Consider the following 26,371-nt stretch of genomic DNA (forward strand, 5'->3'; position numbering starts at 1 on the left):
TTGACTTCAGTCAGCATTCAGGAGCTTACTTGAACATTTGCTTACCTGACTCCCTGCTAATCAGAGCCCTTAAGCATGTGCTGTCCTGAGCAGGGTCATAATTGAGAAGACAGGCTTTTTTTTTTTAGATATTGTGTTGTGTTTGTGGGTGTGTTGTTTTCTGGCTTAATGAGAAAATGGTTTAAGTGATGGCTTTGCAGTTCGACCTTCTTAATGTAAGAAACGGCAGAAGAGAGAGCTGCAGTCTGCTGGCAGGAAGGATGGGATCTTGGGCTCCCCTCAGAGCTTCTGCCACTGGGAAAGGCAAAAAGAGCAGGAGCTCATGCTGCCAAGCCCTGAGCTCTGGGAGCAGATGGAGAGCAGTGCAAATCACCCATTAGGCTACAATACCATACATGGCATCCCTTAGCCTCAGCATGGTCTTAATAATTAAATGTGAAGCAGGCATGAACTCAGGTTAGGATAAGCCTTATTTTTCTTAATAAGAACTTGCAGCGAGAGCTGCAGTGCCTGAAGCACAGAATCGATCATAGGTCGGGGCAGCTGACACTGCGCAGAATTACAAAATGTGTGTGGAGATGGATATGAGAGCAGCAGGAAAAAGGCTGGTGGTTCTGGCAGGCTGTGGGAAGGGCACCTCGTGATCTCCTCTCGTCTTCGTCTTACAGCGCCCTGTGGTGGTCAGTACACAGGCTCAGATGGTGTAGTCCTCTCTCCAAATTATCCCCAGAATTACACCAGTGGACAAGTCTGCTTGTACTTCATCGTCGTGCCAAAGGACTACGGTATTTTTCTTTCTTAACAGATTTGCAGACACCTGATGTTGTTCTGATGAAGCAGTAGAATGAATGCATATGGAAACAGATGTAAGGGAAATTGGAAGATGGCACTGTTGCATGCTAATTGTGCTTTGAGGTCACTGAAGCTTATGGAAATTTTCTGAATTTCAGAATTATCAAAAATGAGGAAAAAAACAAATCTAACAAAATCCATGGTCCCATTCCCATTCCAGTTCCTGTGCTGTATCCAACTGTGTAGAGTTGAAAAATCAGCAAGAAATAATTCATGGTGCTTAATACTAACAGCAGACTCTGAGAGTATGAAATGTACTTGCTGTAATTGCATTCTAACTGAGGTTCTAAATAATCTGTCTGCATGAAGAAGCACATACATGTGTAGTTTTGTTGATGTGAAGCTATAGGACTTACAGGTAATACTATGTAGATCAAATTGTATTGGTTGAGCAATTCGAGGTGTATTTTGAAGATTATGGCAACCTTGTTCAACCTTGTTCAATGATTAGGACTGAACTAGCTCCTGGCTGGTGTCATATGGTACCTATGGTCAGCTGACAGAAAAGCTGTCAAAACTGGAACAATGGCTTCCCCAGGCATTGTGAGAGAGGGCAGGCACTTGCATTGTTGATTATAACTTGCTTGAGTAAAGTTTCCTTGTAGATGTTATTTTTCTTGTATGTTCATCATGACGTGTGCATGGCATGCTCTTAAATGAATATGGTGCAGTTACAGATTAAGGGAAAGCACCTTTTAAGAGAGGAAGGGGAAAGCTTGCTGGTAAACGAAGTTCTGACAGCACCAAATCTGTGTTCTGGTAGCATGCTTGAATGAGCTGATATTCTACATCTATTTGCTCATTCAGTCTGTCTACTGAATTGAGACATAAACGCACATCAAAGTCAGACTCATTTAAATGGATCATCATTCTTTTAATAGACTCCAATTCCACTTAATTTTGGTCAGTTAGGATAAAAGCATGGTGGACGTTGTAGGAACACTTGAGGTAAGTAGCTTGATGGGTATTAGTATTGGTTAACATATTTTCTTATTTGAAGGGAATTCAAAGCTCTCTGTAAGAGCTCCTGCACTGACAGCTCTAGCAGATGAAGGTCTCTAAATTCTGTTATTTGATACAGTTTCTCAGCACATTATATTGATCTTGTTCTAGTCAGTCCCTGTGGCCTTTTCAGTTGTTTATGATTTCCTTTGCTAAGAGAGCAAGATGTGAAATAAGATGCCGCTCTCTTCAGTTATAAGCTCCCTTCACTTGAATTGCCCTTCTGCCCAAATGGATCTGGGTTACCTCTAAGTTCCTGGCTCTAACGGATGAAATACTACACTGTAATCACACTTCTTAACCTGCCTTACTGCAGCTGGTCTTGATACTCTCTTAAGAAACACAGCATCTAATGGGCTAGACAGTCTTGATCTGCAAGTGTGACTTCTGCCAACTATAGGATGACAGCTAAATTAGTTTTTTTTCTCCACTCGCTGCCTTTCAATGGCTTCATTGAAAGCAGCCAGGAAAACCATTAATAGCAAATGTTATGCATTTCCCATCTCCTTCACTTTGCTGCTCTGTGGTCACCAGGCATCAGGGTGTGCTGTCGTCACTTTCTCAGTGCTCCTAGCATCAAAGCTGTGCTGGAAACCTGAATGTGCAGGAAACAAATGTTATAGCTTGGTGAATGATGAATTTCACAGCAAGAGACCTCTCAGCTTGTGAACCTGCAACTGGGCTCTTACAACTTGAAAATGCAAAAGGAGGAGAGAAAGACAGGGGTGAGACTTCTCTGGGCAGATTTGGGAGGAAAAGAACCTGTTATTCTATTCTAAAAAATGAAGATAAATAACAGAAGTCTTTAGCGTTAGTTAAGCAAACAAACAAACAGCCCTCTGATCCTCTCATTATTTTATCGTTTTTTTTCAACTCTGCATGCCCGCAGGCGCACTGGCAATGTGTGCAGTGAGACCCAGAGCACTGAATGGCGTTATTAACAGTCTCCATAGACTGGCCTAGGACTGGCTGTTTGTAAAATTGTGAGTGTCCTCCTTCCTTACAGTGGTCCTCCCTGGCCACAGTGGCACAATCCAGAAATTAATTCCTTCAGAACAGAGACTGTTATTTTGTTCAAGCTTTGCACAACACCTAAAGAGTGGGGGCCCAGCTCATGACAGAGGCTCAATATAAGTAATAAATAATTATCTGTAGGTGAAATTATACACCTTGTGTTACGTAGGCAGGCAAATGGGATGATTCATAAAGCAGCCCCTTTTGGCCTATGAATCACAGTTAAAGCGTACTGGCAGACAAACACGGGGGAGGCTGTTTGCTGCTTCTGTTACGCTGACTTTGTGGATAAATAAAGGACTCCCACCTTCTGGGGCTGTCAGTCAGGCCCTTGTTATCCTTGCCAGTTTCCTGAAATAAAAGCACGTGAAATGCCTCAGCTCAGGGCCTGGCAATGTAAGCCACAACTTGGCCTGGCTGTGTAGGCTGCAGTTCAGGGCCTGGCTGTGTAGGCTGCAGTTCAGGGCCTGTCTGTGTAGGCCTTGAGTCAAGGCCTGGCTGTGTAGGCCTTGAGTCAAGGCCTGGCTGTGTAGGCCTCAAGTCGGGGCCTGGTTGTGAAGTTTTCAAATCAGGGCTTGGTTGTGTAGGCCTCAAGTCGGGGCCTGGTTGTGAAGTTTTCAAATCAGGGCTTGGTTGTGTAGGCCTCAAGTTGGGGCCTGCTTGTGTAGGCCTCAAGTCGGGGCCTGGCCACGTAGGCCTCAAGTTGGGGCCTGGCCACGTAGGCCTCGGCTCAGGGCCTGGCTGTGTAGGCCACAACATGTCCTGGCCTGGCTGATGGGCTGCCTCTCTCTGCAGTGGTCTTTGGGCAGTTTGCCTTCTTCCAGACTGCGCTCAACGACATCATCGAGGTTCACGATGGCCCCAACCAGCACTCTCGGCTGCTCAGCTCCCTCTCAGGCTCTCATACAGGTACGGACCTGCCTTTGTGGAAAAAAGTAAGCTGAAAGATAGTCTGATTTTTAATGCTTTGCTCTGAGCGAAACAGTATTGTGTGCAAGCTCTAGAAAAGCTTTGGTAAGCCACTGATGCTGTAATCTGTCTTCTCTGTTTTTATTCTTTGTCCTCATCCAGGTGAATCATTGCCATTAGCCACCACCAACCAGATTCTCATCAAATTTAGTTCCAAGGGTCAATCTACAGCCAAAGGCTTTCATTTTGTCTACCAAGGTGAGTATAGCTTGTTCTGAAGGTGTCCTTGGGTAGGTATTAAGAGATAACGGTCAAAAATATGTCTTCAAGTGTTGTAAACAGTATTAACTGACTTTGGCATCTGTGGGTCATTGTGCACTTTCAGTCTGAACAGGAAATACCAATGGAGATGGAGGTTATTTTGGTAGCAGGGGCTTGCAGGTGGTTCCTGGAGGTGCTTAGTATTCAGACCTTCCACTTTCACTCAGCCTCAGCCCTCGCACGTCCCAGGATTAGTATCAGAAGTATCTCATTCAATCATGCCTGCATACACAGTGAGTTCTTGAGATTTATACCCAAGCAGTTTTTCCCACTGGCATTTTATCATATTTCTCAGCGTAAGCAGCTGAACACTTGTCTAGCAGCTCTGTAAAATCCTAGTTCTCTGCATGTCATAGGCTTAGGTCCCCTGCTGTCAAACTTTGCCCTTTGATCCTTTCAGTAACAGCTTGCATTGCATCAAGTGAGTCCCACTTAGAGATTTTAAAGCAGTAAAGTGATGTACAGAAGAGTGGGAAAACAGAAGTGTTTTCCTCACCCACATGCTTTGTCTAGTTGTGGTTCAGCCAAGCATTTGCATGTGTTACTGCAAAAGGGGCCACGGGCAGCAGGGACTACTTGTACCTTCTCCAGGGTTGAAGTAAGGCATGTTTTGGATTTTGTAGTATCCAGAAATACATTATTTTTAATTTCTACCTAATTGTTTTACAGTAACCGTAGTTCAGACAGTAATCGTCACAGATTTTGCCAAAACAGGTTTTTTTTAATGGAGTCTGTAAGGATTACTTCCTCCTTCCTGTGTGCTAGTTACGACCTGCACACTCCTCAGTGATTGCTGCAATATTAAAAGCAAGAAGAATGCTTGGTTTTGACTGCCTGGCTGATATCCAATAGTATGTACTCTGATTTTTTTACAAATGAGTTCTGCCTCTCTCAAAGACTCCCCCATCCAGTGATGGAACGTGAACGGCAAGTTCCCCTGAGGTTAAGGAATTGGAAGCCTACATTTGAAAGCAGTCTGGACTGAAAAGCAGAGCTACAGAGTCAGACATGAAGGTTCTTTTGGTGGTTTGGAGAGAGGCAAGGCAGATGCTCGTTGGCTCCAAATGGCCGCACTGGGGCTGTCTGAGCAATGGTACAGATCCACAAGTTTTCTGGCTATCTTGGTTTTAGCTAAAGTTGCACATCACCACAAGTGGATTGTTTCTGCCTCTCCGTTCCTCTTCCAAGGCCCACCCACATCTCAGCTCAGTGTCTCACTGTCCACTTGCCCAGGCAGTCTGTGTGTTGGTTGGGGAGCCATCACGTGTGACTGCTGAAGGAGTCAGATGCACTGTGGGTAAAACAAAAACACAGAATTACTTGAGATTCATCTTTCTGAAACAAATTAAAATCAAACAAACAATACAGCTAATGCACTCATCATCTCTGTATTTTCCCCCATCCCAGCAACTCGGGTGTTAAACACTAATAAATTGTAAAGCAACTCAGAGATAAATACAAATTGGTTTCTTCCTCAGCAGTAGACATTTCTTTGACTCATACTTCCCTCGTTTTTCTATCAGACTCTTTCTTTCTTTAGCTACTGTTTTCAGTATTAAACAGGAATGCAGACAGTTTCAACAATTGGTGATGCCCTTTTCTTTTTCTTACCCTTCCCATCACAAAGAAGGTTGTTTAAAATTACTGTCATTTCTGGTAAAGAGGCCAAGAGAGCTGAGAAGCCTCAAAGGGTTTTCTGCTGAGGCTCTATCATTATATAGCAAGCCAACTTTTCAGAAAGTCATTGCTGAATTCCTCAGTTTCTCTATGTAGAAATCATCTGGATGTGGTGATAACGTTTTCTGAAGGCATACGGACAGCATCCATGGTTCTGTAGTGTCCTAAATACTTTTGCTTCAAGTAACAGTTGTCTTGACAGAAGTTTGGTTGCAGTGTTATTTCTTTTCCTTCCCACTGCTTGTGCTTGGATTCAGCCACTCTTTGGGCTTTTACTGTCATCAAGTTCCTGTGTTATTTTTGTTGGATCTTTAACTTGACAATAAGAGAAAGATAACTTGCACTTGCAGGGCTGCATTTTCTGCCCTTCCTGGTCCTGACCATGGGTTTTGCTGCGCTCTGGCACAGGTTGTGCTGAGCAAATGCAGAGCCAACAGCTGAGCCCTGTCCTCCCAGAGCTAACTGCCTGTACTCCCCTCCTGTACTGAAGAGAGTTTACAATCTGGACACTTCGTATTTCCCGAATGTTTGCTTTAACCGCTCCATTCACGTATTTTATGTGTGGATTTGTTTGTTTGTCTTCCCTTTGCTTTGCAATCGCACGCTCCTCTCTCTGCTGACGGTTCCTGCGCCACGCCAGCGGTTCCTCGCACCAGTGCCACGCAGTGCAGCTCCGTCCCAGAGCCGCGCTACGGCCGGCGGCTGGGCAGCGACTTTGCAGTGGGGGCTGTGGTGCGTTTCGAGTGCAGCGCCGGCTACGTACTGCAGGGATCCCGCAGCATCGAGTGCCTCACCATGCCTGGAGCTCTGGCTCAGTGGAACGTCTCTGTCCCAACCTGTGTGGGTAGGTGTCCTGGGCCCGGGGCTGAGCAAAAGGCAAAATGGGACAGCAGTTTGTGCGAGGAAAATAAGTGGCAGCTTTTGGGATGGTTAAAAGGAAACCAAGAAAGCTGTTTCTTATCTTGCACGTACAAACAGGCCTGTTTGTGAACAAGAGCCTTAAATATTTGAGAAAGGACAACTGGATCCAGTTCTCAGTTGTGGAATCCAGGGTAGCATCTAGTGTAAATAGGATCTAAAAACGCTTTCTTCTTCTTCAGAGGAGAGCAGTCCTGAACAAGTTCACATGCTGAAACACTCTGTGCTGCCCTCTTGTCAGGACTGCTTGCAGCTGATGATAGAAGTTACCTGGGAGAGTTACTGAAAAGAGATTATTCCTACAAATCATGTCCTTAAATCATGATCCAATTCTGCTTTTGGTTTTTTTGTTTTGTTTTGGTTTGTTTTTTTTCCAATGAATAAATACTTTAAAGAGAATGTTCCTGTATCAAAGCCAAACCCTTTCATGTTCAAGCATTGCTTTGCTCATTCCAGTGCCATGTGGTGGAAATCTGACTGAGCGCAAAGGCACCATCCTCTCCCCTGGCTTCCCAGAGCCGTATCTGAACAGCCTCAACTGTGTGTGGAAGATATCAGTCCCCGAGGGAGCAGGAATCCAGGTACTGAGTTAGCAGCATGATACAGAAAGGAGAAAACAGCATCTAGTGCACATAGAGGCTGTGTGCTGGGAGGCTAAGATGGGTTGAATGTGTAATTCTCTGGAATCAGACATTCATTTACACTGCAGCTGCCATACAGTGGGTAATATTCCCATGGATTTTTGCCTCCTGGAGGCACTCACCATGAGAAATACTTGGAACCATGTGGCTGTTTTGCTGCAACAAAATAATTGTGGTATTTGGGGTGAATACCTTTATATTCCTGGATTATGCAACCTTGAAAGCATTGTAAGCTATACCAAGGAAGAGCAGCTTGCTCAGCATGCCAGTGCAGCTTTGTTCTGCCAGCAGAGTTACAGCAGTATGATTATACAATTAGAGCTTTGCTGCTCATTGTCTCCAGGTAAATGGGCCCTCCAGGTTTTGTGTGGTCCTTATCATTTCTCTGCAGAGAGTCCTGCCTGCTAGAGGATGGAGAGAATTAAGCCCAACATTAGAGACCAAAGTTTAGATTATGTTCCCATTCAGCACATGTGCACTTCACCCTACAGAAGGTGTCTCACCACGTGTTACAGTGGCATCAGTTGATGCAGAGAAGATGGATGCTTTAATAGGTTCATTCTCATTAACAGAGGGCTCCTGTCTTCTTTTCACCTCTTCACAAGGGTTTTGTTCCCAAGTGCTTTTATTTCTCTATCATGTGTTTGGCCAGAAGACTTGCAGGTGGATTCCTCCTCCTCTGCCATATTGTGCTTCTCTCACCAGTTATATTGCAACATCAGCTCTGTGCTGTTAGATTACAGTTCTGCCTTTCTGCAGGAATGGTCTTCCGTGATGTCACCAGTGTAACTCAGAGCTGAATAGTGGGCTGGGGAGCGTGGTGGCCAAGCCTGGAACACCAGCTTGTGCCCTTTGCCACGTCCAGCAAATTCCCATTTTCCCTCATCTGTTTTTGAAGCCATTTAACTTAGTGTTTTCAAAGGCCTCAAGGCTTATTGTCAATTCTTTTCTGTTCATCTGAATTTTCAGCCGTGCTCCAAACCCCTAAATGGCAGAGGGATCCATTTAGCTCAGCAAAACGTCTCAGCAGTTGAGGCAGTTTGCAAGTTGCTCAGGACTCCTGGGACCAGGAGGTGATAATTCGCTTAATTTTTAAAGTGATGTAAATAAATGTCTGTGTTTTGCACTGCTGTGTTCTGAATGCAGACCCTTGCTGCCAGTTTCTCAGCCCATGGAGCTGTTTTTGTGTACATCTGCTGAGCTTAGAGGAAAGCAGCTATTACAGCAGGCTGCTAAAAGCATTTGTTTCTCACTTCTTTTGCTGTGCAATTGGATGTCGAAGTAGAAAATGTAATGTCAAAGGTGTTTTAAAGGATTCTTCCCTCCTGCTACATACATTTTGCAAGAGAAGAAGATGTCTGGAGATCTAACACAGAGTGCAGGCAAATAACTAAGAAAGAGTGCGTCCTGCAGCTGAGTGTTGCCATGTCACACCTGAAGCTGAGTTTCCAGTTCTAGAGCGGTGTTCTAGGTCCAGTCCTAGTTCTCAGCAGCCCTGCAGTGTCCAACCCCAATCCCAGCTGCAGAGCACTGCATCTCCCTGCCCAGCTCTGCCCCTACACATGGGCACGATGCTGGGTGACATCTTCCCTGACAGCAAACCAGTTCTGGTACTTCCAGTGGAAGTCCTTTGATGGGAGGAACCTGGCCTGCTGCGATCAGCTCGCCCTGCATGCACCACCCTGGTCACCCACTGCTGCATGCAACATGCTCTGGGTTATTAGATACTAATTTAAACATCGCTTTGCCCTCATTTTGTACAACAATTAAAGGTTAAACAGCTGTAAATCAGGGAAGGAGGTGAAATTAAAACTTCCTTAGCAGCGGCGAGTCACTAGTTGGATTTTTATGTAATCAGTGTATGAGCAAGCACTTCTGCCATGAATTATTCATTCCTGTAGCAAACCTTCCTGGGTGAATTAATTTATATACATGGCAGTAAATAGATGCAGATCCCTTGTGAATCCACATGTCAGACTTGAATTAGGCCCTTAAAAATGTTTATTCCGTTAAGTTGGGGACATGGGAGTGGATAAATAATTTAAAAAATGTAAGAGCAAACAAAATAAATGCACGTTCTCAGTCCATGGCCTCTCAATAATGTTGGTCAGAACAGGAGTGTAATTATACAGGCTGGAAGGTGTTGACGTGGTCAGTGCCATCACTGATGGCTCTGTAGGGGTCACTGCCATGTCTGCTAGATGAACTCTTCCTTTTTTTCTTAACTTTCCTGGAACTTTTTTGTCTGCTTTATTATTCAGAACAAATCAATGAGAAAAAAAAAAGGTTAAAAAAGTGGAAATCATGGGATTTGATGGTCTGTGTTTTGTGTTTACCAGAGCAAAAGGAAAGTAGGTGTTTGAAGCAGGTGTGTAAGTACAGAGGGAGAGAGAAAAGGAGAGCACAGGAGCGCGTGTGTGAGCATGCTGCCTCCATTTCCAGTGTGTTGAAGCCTCTTCCAAGAGTTCTGCCCAGCAAATGTGCCCTGCTGAGCTCAGAGCTTAAGGGAGTCATTCCATTGAATTCAGCAGGGCTGCTGAGATCAGAAGCATCAGGCTTAGTAGGAAATCTCCATCCAAAGAGACCTCAAAGAATGGAGTCTCTCCAGTGAGCAGATGCGTGAGGGTGGATGTGAACACGCATCTACCTGCTGGAGCTGCCAAACCTTTCTCCCCAAACCCAGGAGTGGTACTGAGCAGCAGTGCCTCTGCCACGGGGAAACGGAGCATTGAAGAACCTCATTTTTACATTGGTGGCCTAGAAAATAAGTTTGAGTGTCTGAAAATTTCATCTAGAGCATGCAGGTTCAGGATGGCTGCTCCATGTAATCCTGGCTCTCTCTCAGGTTTGCTGTTGGACTCTTTCAGGCAATTCACCAAACCTGACCTACAGCACAGCTTATTTTCTGTACTGGCCCACCGAATGCTTTGAACTCCCAGTACTTAGAAATAAAGGCAGAATTAATTTGAGTGATAATTAAGGGAAACAAATCTACCGTGCAATTACATCTCTGTCATTACTGAAGTACAGGAGCTGCTTTTCGGGGTAAATGCAGATTCATGAGATACCATGATGTTGCTCATTTAAGGTTTGTATTGAAGTTCTGAGTCACGGAGTCAAGTGACTTGTATAAACCTTCAAACCCTGCGGTGCATGGCAGAGAAAGGTGGGAAATTTGAAAATGCAACTGGAGTGATGGGGTTAAAAGCTGGGAAGCAAGACAACTGCAGAGAGCTTCACTGGATTAAGAGATACTGTGATATAATGGAGGTTTCCTTCTTCTTGTAATAGTTTCTGGGTGGCTAGTGATTGCTTTCACATGAAAACATTGCAGAAGTCTTCAGGAATCTCTTTTTTTCCCTTCCCTTTCCATTATTACTTCAGATACAGGTGATCAGTTTTGTCACTGAGCAGAACTGGGATTCCCTAGAAGTGTTTGATGGAGGAGACAACACAGCCACCATGCTGGGGAGTTTCTCTGGTAAGTGCTCAGCATCGTGTTTGGTGAAATGCATCGTGCAAGCTTCATTTCAATTAGCATCAGCTGCACTTCAGCACATACATGATGTACAAACACGTGCTGGAAATCACCAGCACCTTCAAGCTCTTCCAGCAGCAGTGAAGTGAATGCTAGTGTGTGTACATGTGTAGCTCTGAGTTTTATCCCTGTTACAAAAACTTGCCCTAAGCCCATCTTTATTATTTTAACCCTTGCTGGAAAGCATTCTATTGCAGATGAGCCTTTCCCCTTTCCTTTTGTTCTTTTTTATCCACCTCCCCGGTGTGTCCTGGCATTTTCTCTAAGCTGTGTTAACTCAGGACCGTTTCCACAGGCTGGGAGTTGTGCAGCACTGCTGGGTTGTGCAGGCTCACACCACTGCACAGGCAGGTTGACCTCCTGGCTGATTGCACCAAAATGGAGCGAGGGCTGCAGAACAACATTTATCCTGCCTTGTACTGGGGAACTGAGGTTTTTGGCAGAGCAGGGAGTAACCAGCAGCCCAAAAGCACTGTGAAGCTTTCAAATAGCAGAAGCACTTGCCAACCAATGGCCCTGATTCTTGATTGCTGAATGAGCGCAGGTTCAGAGGGCTTTGAGGCTGGTAGAGTCATACGTAACCGCTGGCAGATTCTCCTCCCAGAGCTGCATTCTGGATAGAACTGCCTCAATCTGCTGCTGCAGCTTCCAGGGAACGAAGCAGGAGAAGGAATCCAGAGCTCCACTCACACTGCTTCCCTTCAGCAGTTCTTTTCTCAGTGCTTTCAATCTGTCTGGTCTGTAAGTGGTAAAACTTCACATGATGGAATTCATCATTATACCTCGAAAAGGCCATTGCAGAGAGGCCTTGGGTATTTCTCAATTGGCCTCATTAGAACCTGATCAAAACCAACAGAGCTTGTTAAGTTAAAGGACTTTCTGTTCTTAGCCTCTTCTGCAGCAAGTCTCTGAGGATATGAAGGAGGAAAAAAGAATCCTCTTCAGTATCTCTGTGCACCTCTTGTTTTCCCAGGAACTACAGTGCCTGCGTTGCTGAACAGCACTTCAAACCAGCTCTATCTGCATTTCTATTCGGATATCAGCGTCTCTGCTGCTGGCTTTCACCTGGAATACAAAAGTAAGAGCAGTGCTGCCTTGATCTCACAGTACCTCTGGGTAGTGGGGAAATGGCTACAGAGCTGTTGCCTTGCAGAAGTGGAAGCTGCGTAGTGCAGGGAGGGGGCAGTGAGCTGTAAGGCCCACGTGTGCATGGTTCCTTTTCTCAAACTGCAGAGAGGTAAGTGGAGAAGAGGATGTGTGGGGTCACAGAGTGGCTTGGCAGCACTTTTTGGTTCCTCTGTTGTAGTACAGCAGGAGGTATGGAAGCCAAAGTATTAAAAACTCATGGGGAATTTGCCTGTTCAATACAGTGCTGTAATCTCAGCTTGGGAAGTGCCTAAATGGTGCTTGCCAGATAGTAGGAGGGACCGCCTGCTCTTTGCCATCCTTCCTAGGCATTCAGTATTTGTCATTGCAGGGGGCAGCATAGCAGGACTAGGCAGATCTTCATAGGGCTGTTCAGGCTGGAAGGGACCTCAGGAGGTAATCTCATCTAACCTCCTGCTGAAAGCAAGGTCAGCTATGAGATAAAACTAGACTGCTTGCATCTTTATGCAGTCTGTTCTGGAAAAATTCCAAGGATGGAGGCTGCACAAACATTCTGGGCAGCCTTTCATGGCAGGATCAGCACTGCAGCCCCTGGCCATCCTGGAGCTCTTCCTGCTGAACTTATTCCACTTCTCTGTGGAAATGGGGGGGGGGGGGGGAGCAAAACTCCCCCAGTATTTAAGGCACTGCCTAATGGGTGTTGAGTAGAGCTAGCAGGTGTAGAATGGCAGCTCTCAGCTCTATTCAGTGCATCTAAATTGAGTGTTCAGCAAGCAGGCTTGTGCATTTGCAGGGTACTAAAGATAGAGGTGTGACAGGGCCAGGAGCATGCCTTGTGTACCTGCAACTCTCAGAGGACTGGTTAGTGCATGGTGATGGGCTGGCCCTGTTTCTGCACTGGTAGCAGTGATGCTGAGCCTATGAGAGGTGTGCTGGGACTGCTGTTGTGTTCATGCAGACTTCCTTGGGGCAATGCAAACATAATTGTTTCTTGCTGGACACCAAGTCTGACAATTGCTTTTGATCACTGATTTTGTGTTTGTCTCTGAAGCCAACCAGTGTTCTGTTTATTTTGTCCAAAGTAGCAAATAGATTTGAAAGTGCGTTTCATTTTGTACAACATCCACAGAAATGGCAGAGCTGTTTGACTGCAGGGACTGCCTGAGCTTTTAAGGGGCCAACTAGTAGTAAGCTTTCCAGGTTTATTGTGTTTGCAGGTGGAAACCTTGCATATTAATGGCTTGAGCAAAATTACAGCAGCCAAGAAGATTTGAAAGAGGTGTGCACTAGAGAGCTCTCTGGAAGCTTGGATGTTGTTACAGAAATCCTCCTGCTGCAACTCTGCTTCTTTCCCACTTCTGTTTCAACCAATAAATTCTGTGAGGATTGTGTTGTCGCACTGCAATAATCACTCAGGTTTTTGTGAGGCTTGGGATTGCCAGGTTTGTTTGGTTTCTTGGCTGAGAAGATTAATATGTGTTGATTTGCAGGGCAGATGGAAAGTAATGCAGTTTTTGCTTTGCTTGTATGACTGAAATTTCATGGTATATGGGACTGAATGAAGCTCAGTGTCTACTGATCGGAATGGGAAGTTGCTTAGGGCTGTTTTCTCCATCTCTCTGAAGGTCAGGCAGCTCAGCCAGGGGTGGGCAGGGACTGAGAGCTTTCTTGCTGGAAAGCATGACTCAGATTTTTGAAGGAGAATCACCATCACCTCCTTTTTTTCTTCACCTGCTTTGGGCTCAGCCTGCAGCCAGGAGCTGGAGCAAAGCGCTAGCCTTGCAGAGGTGTGAGAGGTGATCTTGTGGCAGCAGCAGGATCGCCCTGATCTAAAGCATAGCTCAGGTGGAAATGGGATTGAAGGACATTTCTGTGGGCTGTTCTGTGGGTGCTGTCAAAGTCTGGCCTCGCTTTCTGCTTTCTGTATCACCTGGAAAATTCATTCTGCAGATGAAAGCAGGGAGAGTCGGGTAAGAGAAGAAACTAAGCAGCTTTTTACCCAAATTGCATTCTGCAAACACATTATGTCCTTTATATTGCCAGCAAGGGGCAACACGGGTGATTCCCTCACACATCTTCCCCGGTGTTTCATCAAATGCTGCCTGGTCAGTAAAGGAATACACAACATACCATGCATACAGACTCTGATGAGGAGGGTTGGTGATGGGAGTTTTGATTCCTGAACCATTGAGAATGACTCAGCCTGCCCTGGGAATAGATGTGCTGATGCAGATGCAGCCCATCGGTCGAGCCATTAATGTTCAGTCAGAAGTGGTTTTGGCCATGAATCACAAAATGATTAGTGATGCCTTCATTAAGAACAGTGTGTTCCAGATAAAGTGGAGGCGATGGATGTGTATACCTCTATGTCCAGGATCCCTCTGGGCTGTCTTCCAGGAGAATCCAAACACCACCAGCCTTTTTCACGCAGTGTCAGTGCTGGTCAGAAGCCCTTGGTGAAGGTGTGTGCTTTCCTGCTGTCTGCCCTTCCCTGTCCCACAGCATTCACCCCCCTTTGCCTTTCAGCTGTCGGTCTGTCCAGCTGCCCAGAGCCCCCAGTTCCTGGGAATGGCCTGAAGGTCGGGGAGCGCTACCTGGTGAACGACGTCGTCTCCTTCCAGTGTGAGCCAGGCTATGCACTGCAGGTAGAGGAATGGGGTTTTTTTGGCACAAAAAGGGACAACAGCAAACATTTGGGAGGGAGACCTCCAAATTCTGTCTCGTTTTTCTCTCTCTCAGGGGCACTCTCACATTTCCTGCATGCCGGGCACTGTGCGGCGCTGGAACTATCCTCCTCCACTTTGCATTGGTAGGATTCCTCCTGCTCTTCTTCCCTAGCAGATATTTATCGTGCCCTTCTAAAAATCTGTGTAATCAGATGCTGATGAGATGGGGAGAAGTTTCTTGCCCAGACTGAGCCAGCTGCATTGTTACAGCAGGATGTCTTCAAGCCTTCTGTATTTCCTGACGCGCTCAGGTTCTCAGCCTGTTCTCCCATGTAAAGGTGCTTTAAAAGTGGCTGTATAAACCACAGCGTGCTGCAGCTGATGGTTTTGCCCTCTTTGTGGTGGGGCAGCACAGTGGCCAGGAGCACAGTACAGTAGGTTTTCTTTCAAGTGCATCCCTGTGGCTGAGGGCTGCTGGAGTGGCAGGGAGGACAGGAGTTCTGTGAAGGTGTGAGTCAGAGAAATGCAGCTTGTTCTGGAAGTGAGGTAAAGGCTGGAAAAAAATCTTTATTAGCTGCAAGGGGAAATTTCAGCGCTCATTCCTCCAGGGCAACCAGAATGCCTAATTTTAAATGCTTGAAATGTGGTTATGGTATAAAGCGTAAAAATACAAAAATGGTTTTGTCAATAAAAACTCATTCAAAAGGGAAAACCTGAAACTACTTTATACTGGAAGCAGATTGTCTTTATGGGTTGAGAGTTGTTTGTTTCTGTTGGCTCTTTTTTATGCGTTAAGGAAAGATCTGCAGGCTGTGGTTCGGTTTTTTGTTTGTTTCTTTGTTTGGAAATGCATCTTGATGTCACCAAAACTGCTTCTTTTACTGCTCTTCTCCCAGTATCTCCAAGCTGCCCACCTGGTGCCTTGCTGTCTTCACTTCAGTGTTCAGCTCCTCTGTGACCAGTGAGGGCCAGGTGTCCTGTTTGCCTTTAATTGCAATTAATTTCCACTGAGGCAGAAGTAAACGCTGAGGGAAGAGATGCAGAGGTGAAAGGAACTTGCTGGAGTTTCTGGATTATCTTCAAGCAGCATTTTGCTGTTAGCAAATCTAGATATTTAATATTCATATTGCACATTTTACAGCTTTGAGGGAGACATTTATGCATTTAATAGCTTTAGTTAACAGTTATTTCAGGCTCCTGCTGTTTTAGCTTACATCATTTTGCTTTAAAGTAATTATAAGAGCTAACAGCTCTTTCATCTGATGATCTTCAGGCCAGCAGTAAGTGCAGAGACAGTTACAGCAGAACGTCTGAGCTAAAGGGCTCACACCCCTGGGAGCTGTTGTAGGAGAAACCAGAAGCCCTTCAGCTCAGCATCCGGGCTGGGGGTTCCAGCACGAAGGAGGATCCCAGTATTGCACCAGGGATTGATGGCAAGCTGAGCAACTACAAATTCTGTGTTTTCTTCTGTCTTTTGATCAGCATCAGTCATGCTGTTCAGCTGGATTCTGCCTGGCAGGGCTGTGCCTGGTAGGCTCTGTCACAGTGTAAACCAGCACAGTTTAGTTCAGGATCTCTGCTTTAGGGCAGTCGTGGTTAAACGATACAAACACCTGTCCACCTGTCTGTTCCTATCTCTTAGCTTGCATCACACTTGACTGAAAAAGGTCATCCAGCTTCAGAGACACACAAACACATCTCCACAGCCGAGTGCAGATCTGTACGAGTGACACAGTCCTTGGAGGGGCTGCTGGCAGCACTGGGGCTCCTTGTCCTTTGTGAGTCATGCACCCATGTGTCTAAATACTGCCAGAGCACGCTGGCTGCCAACCAGCTATGCAGGAACCCAGGCTGTGTCGTTCCCCTGCTCAGAGAACTCCTTGCCTCCCTAGCAGTGGACTGATTTTCTTTTTGTCTGCTTCATCCAGATGCTTGACTCCTAAATAATGCAGCAGTAGTACTACTAAAGAGCCATTAAAAGGAAGAAGAAACTTCTGGGGAATGCCTCATTAGTAGCAAGTGCACACAGAAATACTGGACAGAGGGAAGCTGTACTTCTGCCATCAGAATGTGTTAGGAGCACACCTGGGTGTATTCTGTTAGGTGGTTTTACTGTAACAAGGTAGAGGTCATCCAGATATGCCTGAGAAGATGATATCTGTGCTTCACGTGATGCTTTCTGTAAACATATTTTGTGTGCTGTGTCATCTCCAGATCACTTCTTGGTAGGGAATTTGCTTCAGTCAGTGTGCAAACATGCTGCTCTATATTTATCAGTAATTGCCTCGAGAGTGACAAGTATAGCAGTCAAGGTAGATCAGTAAACCAGATAAAGCAGAGGTAAATGGAGTCAAAATAAGATCATTCTTTTTCTTCACAGTAATTTCTGTGGTGGTTAAAAATTCAAACAAGTGCAGTGTGCATGATGTGCCCTGTTATGGTGTCCATAGAGAGAGCAGGCCATCCACGTCTCTCCTTGCAGCTTAAATCTCTCCCACTGTGGTCACCAAAAGTGTATCTCTGGGTCGAGGCTTTTATCTTGAGGACAGGAGAAAGGCACCTGCGTTAGTAATGCAGCCATTCACTGCCTGGCCAATCTGTGCTAGTTCTGTGGCAGGCTTTCCTTTTTTCTCAAGTTTTTAATGTCTCTATTTCCAACATGGCTGATGGGCCATGGCCACTATGCAGAGAGACCTGCAAGTGATCCTGACCGTGAACACTGTTGATTTTACAGCCCAGTGTGGAGGAACAGCAGAGGAGATGGAAGGAGTCCTCCTGAGCCCGGGGTTTCCAGGAAACTATCCCAGCAACCTGGACTGCACGTGGAAGATATTGCTGCCAGTGGGATTTGGTGAGTGGGCTTTGGTGTGAGCTGGCTACGTGCAGTTTGGCAAGAGAGAGGGCTGTGTAGCCTTCATAATTCCTTTGCTGTCAGGCACAGGAACTCAAGCAGCCTGAAACCACAGCATTTGTAGCCTGATCTGGGCTGAAACTAGCAGGACAGTCGCCCTTTTCCTCCAGTGCAGTAAATGTTTGCTTTTCCAATTATCCAGGCTATGTTGGGCAGTGCCGATGTGCCAAGGCTTGTGCATAACTTTGAAGGCAAACTCTCTATTCTTCCTCCCTAGGTGCTCACATTCAATTCCTAAACTTCTCCACTGAGCCAAACCATGACTTCGTTGAGGTGCGCAATGGGCCGTACGACACCAGCAACGTCATCGGGCGCTTCAGCGGCACCGAAATCCCAGGCTCCCTCCTGTCCACATCTCATGAAACCACTGTGTACTTCCACAGCGACCATTCGCAGAACAAACCAGGCTTCAAGCTGGAGTACCAAGGTAAGGAGGCCACTGAACAAGCAGCAGTGGGGCAATCCTGTCCCCAGGTGCCAATGGGGAGGGTGGGGGAGAGAGGGTGCACAACACGGTTGCTCCTATTCCGTTGTGTTTGTTCCCTGAGGACTTAATCCAGATGAGTGGAAAGGTGTTACATGAAGAGCATGCTTAATCCTCGTAACTGGGATCTGTTCATCCCAACTTACGCCTTCCGGCAAATAACAAATGTTCCTAGAGTGCTTTGTGACAGTGAGCTGTCTTTGAATTAATTCCAGCCAGATTCACTTAGATCTTGGCTCTGTCGACTGGTTTGTGCAAGGAGCTGTGAGTTTGCTCTAAAATTTTGCAGCTGATTTTCAAATTGAAGTCCAGTTCGAGCACTCTGCAACGCATCCCTTCCATCCTCAGCTGCAGCTTAGCTTTGTGCTGAGGCAGGCTGGTGGAGGGGCCTGAGCTAATCAGGAAATAGCTAACTAAAGTGACAGTGGGGCTTGGGACTGCCTGTGAGACTTCAGCCTGTTGTAGGAGGACCTGAACTTTTGGTCCTGCTTGATCACAGCTCTGCCTTTCACAGGGTCTTTGCAAAATCCTTTGGACTTCCTTGTCCACCTGACTTTGGTATATGGGAATGTGGGCAGAGGAGACCAGGGGCAAATCACATGCTTTGTACTGAAGAAAATTAGGATGGGCTTTGCTGTGCAGCAGCTGGGAGCCAAGTGATCCAAGACTGCCTGCGAGGGAGATCTGAGGAGCGGGAAAGATGGAGCGTGTGTCTCCAGCCGTGTGCTGTAGCCAAGGACTGACAAAGGGCTGCCTCCCCAGAAATAGCAATAAAAGCCACTACTCATACTTAATTGAAAACATTAATTTTGTCTTGGCTGTCCTGTTCATGCACCATATAATTCATGCGCTACTGCACAATTTAGGAAGGAATGTGTTCTGTGAGGCATTCTGGGTAATCTCATGGAAATTGCTATGCAAATGAGCTCTAGCAAGGCTGACCAATAATTTATAATGCCAGGTGGAACATGCTAACCAATTGACTTACATTCATCATCAGGATTGTCCACGTTTTGCTGAAAAACAAGGCCAATTTCCCAATTAGAGGTGAAGCGTGGGGTGACCTGTGAACGCAGGGTCTGAGAAACCAGAGGAGCAGAGTGGGTCCCAGTGCTCACATCTGAGGTTACCTCAAGGCTGCCCAGGGTTGTCCCTCGTCCTCCATGCTGATGTGTGCATGGTTCATTAAAGTTTTATCTCTTTCAATTAAGTCGTTGTGTGAGGGGGAAGCAGCTAAGCAGCGTGGTGAGTGTCCAGTTCCTGCTTTTATGAGAAAATTACAAGTGTGAAGCATTCCTCCATTTATTGATTTATTTCTATTTCAGCATATGAGCTGCAGGAATGCCCTGACCCTGAGCCTTTTGCCAACGGTGTTGTACGAGGAGCTGGTTACAACGTTGGCCAGTCCATCTCTTTTGAGTGCCTGCCTGGGTACCAGCTGATCGGTCACCCTGTCCTGACATGTCAGCATGGAACCAACAGGAACTGGGATCACCCATTGCCCAGGTGTGAAGGTATGGCTTTGGGATCACCCTCTTGCTAAAGAACTCAGGGCCAAACCAAAAATCAAAGATTTCACACAGGAATGCACACACTTCTTTGGGGAGCACAGAAACTGTATGCTGTTGCTGTTCTGCCCTTAGCAGTCTCTGAAAAATACTCTGGCAGCTCTGGGGACACTCAGTGTGAGAAGATTGGGTCCCTGTCCAGTCTCTTTAGCATGGCAACGATGACATCTCAAAAACGATCCAACAGTTCTTCACTAATCTTGCACACGTGTGCCAGGTGGACCCTGGCTTCCGAAGGAGCAGATCTGTGATCCAGGCTTCAAAGCTCCATCTTCTCAATTCAGATCCAGCGGGGCTCTTTCACTCTTTTATCCTTTGCACTGGTAGGCTGAGTTTTATGAGGTTTCCTTTCGAAGGGTTTCACACAAACCCTTAAGAAATTCAAGGCTGCTCATTGAAGATTTCCGCTGCACTTGCCAGTGCACTGACCTTTATCCCAGCCTCCCTGCTGCAATTGGTCTGCGCTGGGGAAAGAGAGGGAGGGCTGATGCTTTCCCTCTTTTAAGTCCTAAGTCCTTGAACTCCAAGAACAAAAAGCATAAGGAACGGGATCCTAGCTGTGCTGCCTGTGACTCCAGCAATGCAGAGTTGTGTTGAAAACTGTTTGGCTGCTGTGTGCTGTTGGGAGGGCTGGTGAGTAATGGCAGCAGGATGAGGCCCTTTCCTTCAGGCATCAGCTCTGCCAGCTGCAACCATCCAGGCCTTAGATCTTTACTGTGTTTTTAAGTAGCTTTCCTGTTCTGCTGCACTTGTGGTAGGACAAGGAGGTGAGAGGATAGGTGTATTTTGGTCCATTTGCTTTTTTCCCCGTGCAAGCACATCTGCTGGGCTGTTAGTGCTGTTAAAGTCAATGCAGAGTGTTCCATTTCTGGCTGTTTCCTTAAATGCAGGTGAGCTGGATGGTCCATTTTTGCATACCAGCAAGCAGCAGTGACGCACTGCCTTAGGCTAACCACCTCACCTTCCCCACACAGGTCACAGCTGAACGCCTGTTTAATTAAAAGAGAAGTTGTAGTCCAAACTAAAGGCACAGAGGCTGAGTTTTCCAGCAGCACTCCTAGAAGCTCTTCTGCTGATCAGCAGGCTGCCTGTTTTGCAGGGCAGAAAGGATCTTGGCCCCTCAGGTTCCTTGGGTGTTTGTTTAGAGAAGTAAATGTACAGGTTTATATAATTACTCAAGGTTTTCTCAGCTTGACAAACCACAGGAGAAAGCAGAGCAGAGCCAGGCAGTAAATATTTGGAGCCTGACTTTAACTTCACCTTTGGCACATCAAATCATATCCAGAGTGGTAGGTATTTGTGGGGCTACTCCCCTATGAACAGGAGAGTGTGGTGCCATGTTTTAGGACAGCGCTGAGCCTGACGTAATAAGTTGTGCTGGGAGGAAGAATGTGTGAACCTAAGCCAAGGACTGGGTTAACACAACTGTGTGGCTTCTGAAAGGGAGCTGGCTCAGGCAGGGGGCTATCAGAATTTACCCTGTGAGAGGTCCAGAAGCTGATTCTTGTGCATGGGACTCTTGGACCCAGGGACTTGCTGTGGCCCTCCTGCACTTCAGCAGGATGTCATCTTTCTGTCTCTCTTCTTCGCTGCCCTGGCTGTTTCTAATTACGTCTCTGTAGCTTCCAGGTTCATTTAGGCCTGGAAGATACCTGGTGCAATAGAACTGTCGTCTTGATTAATGAAGTGGATGCTGCTGTTGTACAAATAAATCATCATTTCCCCCCTGCTCAGATGCGATCTGTGGAAAGCCAGCTGCTCGATGGTTCTGGTCCAAGCCAAGCTGTATGAGCAAGTGCATAGATTTGCCCACTGGTGTGATCTGGTCAGGAGCTGTGTTTTCTATGCATGGGTGCAAACAGCTGGTGGACCCCAAGGGCTCTTACTTGGCTGTAAGGAGTTGATTTGTGCACCTGGCCATCACATCTGTACAAAGCAGTCTGACAGTCTCCTTTCAGCTCCAGAGCTGAAACAAATTTATTGCAGTGGAATTGAGTTGAAAAGGTTAGAGGTAGTTGTGACAGGCGTAAACTATTCATGGTGAGGTAGGCTAAGGTTTTGGGGCTGGATCCACCTGTGTGCAGAATTGCTTTTATTCCCCCCCCAAAAAAAGAAATAAAAATGGGAAAGAGAAGATATTAGAAAGTCATTGTTTTGGGGGGATATTTCTTCACTAGGCTGTATTTGTTTGGTTCTGCAGTGCCTTGTGGGGGCAATGTCACCACCCAAAATGGGACAGTTTACTCTCCTGGCTTTCCCAACCAGTACCCCAATTCCCAGGACTGCACGTGGCTCCTTACAGTGCCTGTGGGCTACGGGATCCATCTCAACTTCACTCTGCTGCAAACAGAGCCCTACAATGATTTCATCACCATTTGGTGAGTACAGCAGAGCTGCTGCTCCAGCTGCGTTTCAGCAAGATGCTCTTGCAAAGACAGTGCTCCCGTTGCTGCAGGGTGTGGGGAGTGCTGTATTTAAGAGCAGGAGGAAGCATCCTCTGAGGACAGTGGGATTTTGGACAGAGTTTTAAGACTTAGTAGGTCTTTAATTCCATTAATTGCTGTGATCATCGGCTGTTAAAGTGGGGCACATCAAACCTGCGTGGTACTGGGGGGAGTTCTGTGTGTGTGTGGTGTAGGAGGGTGGTTGTTGCCTGGGGTTGAAGGTGTGTAATAGTGCCTTTTTCTTGTATTCTCACCTACAATTTTAGGGATGGTCCTCAGCAAACTGCCCCGCAGCTTGGAGTATTCACTGGCAACTCTGCTAAGAAGTCAGCCCAAAGCTCTTCCAATCAGGTCCTGGTGAAATTCCACAGTGATGCTGCAAACGGAGGGATTTTTGCCATTTACTTCTATGGTCTGTATTGCTTCCTGCACGATGCATGCACTGTACCTGCCTTGGGATGCAGAGGGGCGTGGGTCAGCTGTGGCTTCCCGTGGGGAGACGATACATGGAAGAAATGGGCTTTCACCTGAAATCTTCTGCAATGGGGTGAAGTTCTCACAAGTTTGAGACTGAAGGTCTCTTGTGCGATCAGGTGCTGGCAAGCGGTCGCGCCGTCTGGGCAGATGCAGAAATCCATCTGTAACACTGTGATAACTCAGGCACAGCCAAGAGCCCACGCACTAACAGCCACGCCATCCTGCGCCCCTCTCAAGGTGATGCTGTAAATACTGTCCTCCCCGTGGCAGATCCCATTATGGATAGCTCTCTGTTTACTTAAAACTCTCCCTCTCTGCAGTTCTAGCTGGACACGGTATTGTCTTTCCAATGCCATGCTGAACCAATGGGGTCATCTTGCTGTCCTGTTTCAAATGACAGCTGTGTTCTGACAGAGAGGTGACTTCGTTTCCACGGGGAGGAAAATGATTCTTGTAAATCTCTGAATTATGTGGGGATTCTTTGGTGTGAGTGCAGCTCACACCAGAGAGGTGTGTTGGGTATTACATCAAAATGAGAACATCTGCTTTCCGCCTCTGAAAGAGGACCCAATTTTAAATTGGATTAGCTAGCAAGTTGCTACGGCAGTACTGGGTTTTGCTGGGTGCAAATGGAGACCTCCCCTTGCTCTGGTGATTTGCTTGCAGCAACTTCAGCAAAGTCTAACATGAGTTACACAATGAATCTGTGCAGAATGTTTCAGCTTACACTCTGTTCCAAAAGGCAAGAATTATACAGATTGGCTGAATTCAAAGAGTGCTTGCCAGGCCTCGGAGGGAATTGGTTTTCTGCTGCAAAACACTGCAAGATTTATATTATCAGACCATGGTGCATATGTAGGAGTTATGCAAAAAAAAAACAGGAGTTAGGCAGTTTGGTGCAGAAATGAGCAGTATGTGAACGCTGCTGCAGCTGAGCGAATGCTTCTTTGTGTCACACGAATTTGTTACTGTCCTTGCTGTATTCAGAGCCCATCAGCATGTGCTGCTGCCCTCCATCCTTGATAGCCCTTCATACTGAGGTTTCTTCAGCTCGTGGTTTCTCTGAGGTCTGAAGCCACCCTGGGCTGTCCAGGCAGGAGGTCTGAAGTGGTGCTGGAAGGAGCAGCGTCAGCCAGCAGCCGTTTGGACCCCATTTTCCAGATGGGCTCTCTTGGCCTTTTATTAAAGCACAGCTCACTGGTTTATTGGTCTCTTTATACATGAGGCTTTAATATAAAGCCTAACCTGAGAGATTTGCTGATTGAGGTGCTTGCCTGCAGGGTGAGATTCCTCTCATTCTGCGTGTGGAGCCTCGTGGCACTGGGGAGATGGAGAGAAGGGAGAAATGTTCATTCTGGGATTGCACAGCACAGTCACTTGCAGTGCTGGCATTGCTCTTTGGGGTGTAACTGCAGGAAATGGAATTTCCTCGGGATCTGTAGCAATGTGTATTTTCATTTCTTCAGCTTCACGTTGGCAGATCTGGGACATAGACGCCCCCCTTCAGCTTTAAATTGTCTTTTCCCGTGCAGAGCAGATCAGCAGCACCCTTCTCAGAGAACCATTGCTCTTTCAAATGCCTGCAAAGAAACATTTCCTCAGGGTGGAGGAGAGGAAACAAAAGAATGATTTAGAGAGCTGGAAGATTGAATAGCAGCCCTTGAAAAATGATGATGTGGCACCTATTATTAAATGGGTTAGCTCAGGTGCCAGCACCAACTGAAGTGTGAGTGTGACGGGGGGGTTTATGGCACTGTAACTCAGAGGGTCCCACTGTGGTTTCAAGGACAGGACTCTGTTTTGTCCTGGTGAGAACAAATGGATGTGCTGTTGAAAGGAGCTTTGCTAGCGCTGTATCACCCATATGCTGAAGCCTTCTTAATCGCACCTCTTTATTGAAATATGGCCCATTAAGGAGAGGAGATTAATGCTGTAAATGTGGGTTATCTTTCCACTTCAATAGATGCTGTCAAGTGCTTTTTAAATCGCATTTAATTTAAATTTTTGTTGCGGATTCCCCCTTCCCCCGCTGTCAAACAGCTGTTTAAAAGATTGCAAACAAGTGTTGTCCCTCCGGCTCCTGGCTGTGTAGCACAAGGGCTCTCCCCCGCTGCCCCCTCCGCTGCCTCCCCCCTCCTGCACACCCAGGGAGGTGATGATGATGATGCTGATGGCGCCATACAGTCCAGGGATCAGTGAGCTGTAGCTGAACCCCGTTCCTGGATGCAGTGCAGCCATGGAGTACAGAGCGCTCCGTGCCTGCAATGCTGACCTTCCAGCATTATTGTTCTGCAGCACCTTAGGGGGTAGGGAAATTGGGGTGAGAGGATGGGAAATCTGCTTCTTTACATGTGTATTTAAGCATTATCATAAGCCTCATTAAGGTTGCTGCCAGCTTTGCTGTGGTGTGAAGAGTTTGACATAGTGGAGTTGGTAAGAATTAATATTCAGTGGCAGCTTGAGCTCCAGTATCTTAAATTAAAGGGCTGATATAAATTTCAGAGGAAGTTATGCTTGTCCAGGGTCAGGTGCAGGGGGAGCAAAGATGCACAGAAGTGCTGAGCAAATAGCAGAAAATGTCTTTCATTAATATTCATTTAGTTCCCAGTACCATTTTTTTTTTTCAATTTAGCCACGCTCGCAGCTCCTGTGTGTTTATTTTCGTAAGCAGAGCAGTTCTCAAACCTCATGCACCCCTCTCCTTGTAAGCAGTACGTTTGTTTTGTTCCGTGTTTGCTCATCTGTAATTTTTGATAGCAGATGTGCTCTTTGCAGTGTATTTGGTCGGGTGCTCCTCGACTGGAGCCCTTCCCACGTAGCCACCTAACTGCACAACGTCTGCATGGCTCTGCCTGGTGTGAGACGTGAGCCTTGCAGCCTTGCCGAGCTGCTCTGTGACCTGAGCTACACACAGAGTTTGCAGCTGAAAACGTTTGCACTCCTGGAGTTATCTGCAGAAGAAATTAATGAATAATTCCGGGTTAAAAATAAGTCGTAGAGGTTTGTGATCTCTGTTCAGGGTCAAGTTGAGATTCTCTGAATAATTATTGTAATTTACTTGGTGCTGGAGCAGTCTGAGAGTTCTCCTCTTCTGTGGCTGACCTAACCCCAGCGAGGGGCCTTCCCGTGTATCCCAGAGGACAGCAACATTGCCTTATGGCAGCACCCAGCAGTTACCATTCAGTGCTCATCCAAACAGTCCAATGGAGCCCAGGCACCTCTGGATCCTCAGACTGATGAAAATCTGTTTCCTATTAGATGCAAAAAAATAAAAATAAAATAAAATTTAAAAAGCTGTTCTGGGAATGCAGGTAACTGGAGCCATCTCTGCAGTGTTTGGAGAGGAAAGGGCTGGTTGCATTTCTGCCCTTCTGGTCAGGGGAGGATTTGCTCCGATGTCTGTTGTGCTGTTGTGAGACAGCCGTGGCTGCTTCCATCCCCAGCTTAACATTTGCTGCTCTTCCTTCGCTGTCTTTTCAGCCTACCAGCTCTTCAGGTGTCAGCCTCCAACCATGGTTCCCAACGCAGAAATCATCACTGAGAATGAGGAGTTTAACATAGGTAGGCTCACGGTTCCTGTGCCCTCCTTCCCTTGCTGTGCTCAGCTGCTGGCAATGCCCACGGGAGGACACATGTTGTCCATCCCAAATCCCGGGCTCCAGGGGACCCCTTTGCACGTGTAGCTCTGTGACACTGCCTGATGTGTGGCCCTGCTCAACAGCCACCATAAACAAGCTCCCCACACTTCATAGAATCATAGAATTGCTCAGGTTGGAGCAGACCTCCAAGATCACCAAGTCCAACCTCAACCCAACCATACTACCCTTACTCTAACAACCCAC

General features: G+C 46.6%; 1 protein-coding gene across 2 annotated transcripts in view; it reads left to right on the forward strand.

Annotated features, from left to right (window-relative positions):
• The window catches only part of CSMD2 (CUB and Sushi multiple domains 2), a 229,936-nt gene that overhangs the window by 163,445 nt on the left and 40,120 nt on the right, over window positions 1-26,371 (forward strand). For both annotated transcript variants that reach the window (XM_048969227.1, XM_048969228.1), the window contains 15 exons: window positions 669-785; window positions 3,664-3,777; window positions 3,940-4,035; window positions 6,416-6,619; window positions 7,150-7,274; window positions 10,719-10,815; window positions 11,846-11,950; window positions 14,506-14,624; window positions 14,719-14,788; window positions 17,380-17,496; window positions 17,774-17,983; window positions 19,366-19,554; window positions 21,809-21,986; window positions 22,319-22,464; window positions 26,010-26,090. In XM_048969227.1, coding sequence (XP_048825184.1) covers window positions 669-785; window positions 3,664-3,777; window positions 3,940-4,035; window positions 6,416-6,619; window positions 7,150-7,274; window positions 10,719-10,815; window positions 11,846-11,950; window positions 14,506-14,624; window positions 14,719-14,788; window positions 17,380-17,496; window positions 17,774-17,983; window positions 19,366-19,554; window positions 21,809-21,986; window positions 22,319-22,464; window positions 26,010-26,090 — 1,968 coding nt within the window. The remainder of the gene's footprint in view (window positions 1-668; window positions 786-3,663; window positions 3,778-3,939; window positions 4,036-6,415; window positions 6,620-7,149; window positions 7,275-10,718; window positions 10,816-11,845; window positions 11,951-14,505; window positions 14,625-14,718; window positions 14,789-17,379; window positions 17,497-17,773; window positions 17,984-19,365; window positions 19,555-21,808; window positions 21,987-22,318; window positions 22,465-26,009; window positions 26,091-26,371) is intronic.

Source organism: Lagopus muta, chromosome 23, assembly GCF_023343835.1.
Source record: "Lagopus muta isolate bLagMut1 chromosome 23, bLagMut1 primary, whole genome shotgun sequence".
Classification (NCBI taxonomy): Eukaryota; Metazoa; Chordata; class Aves; order Galliformes; family Phasianidae; genus Lagopus; species Lagopus muta.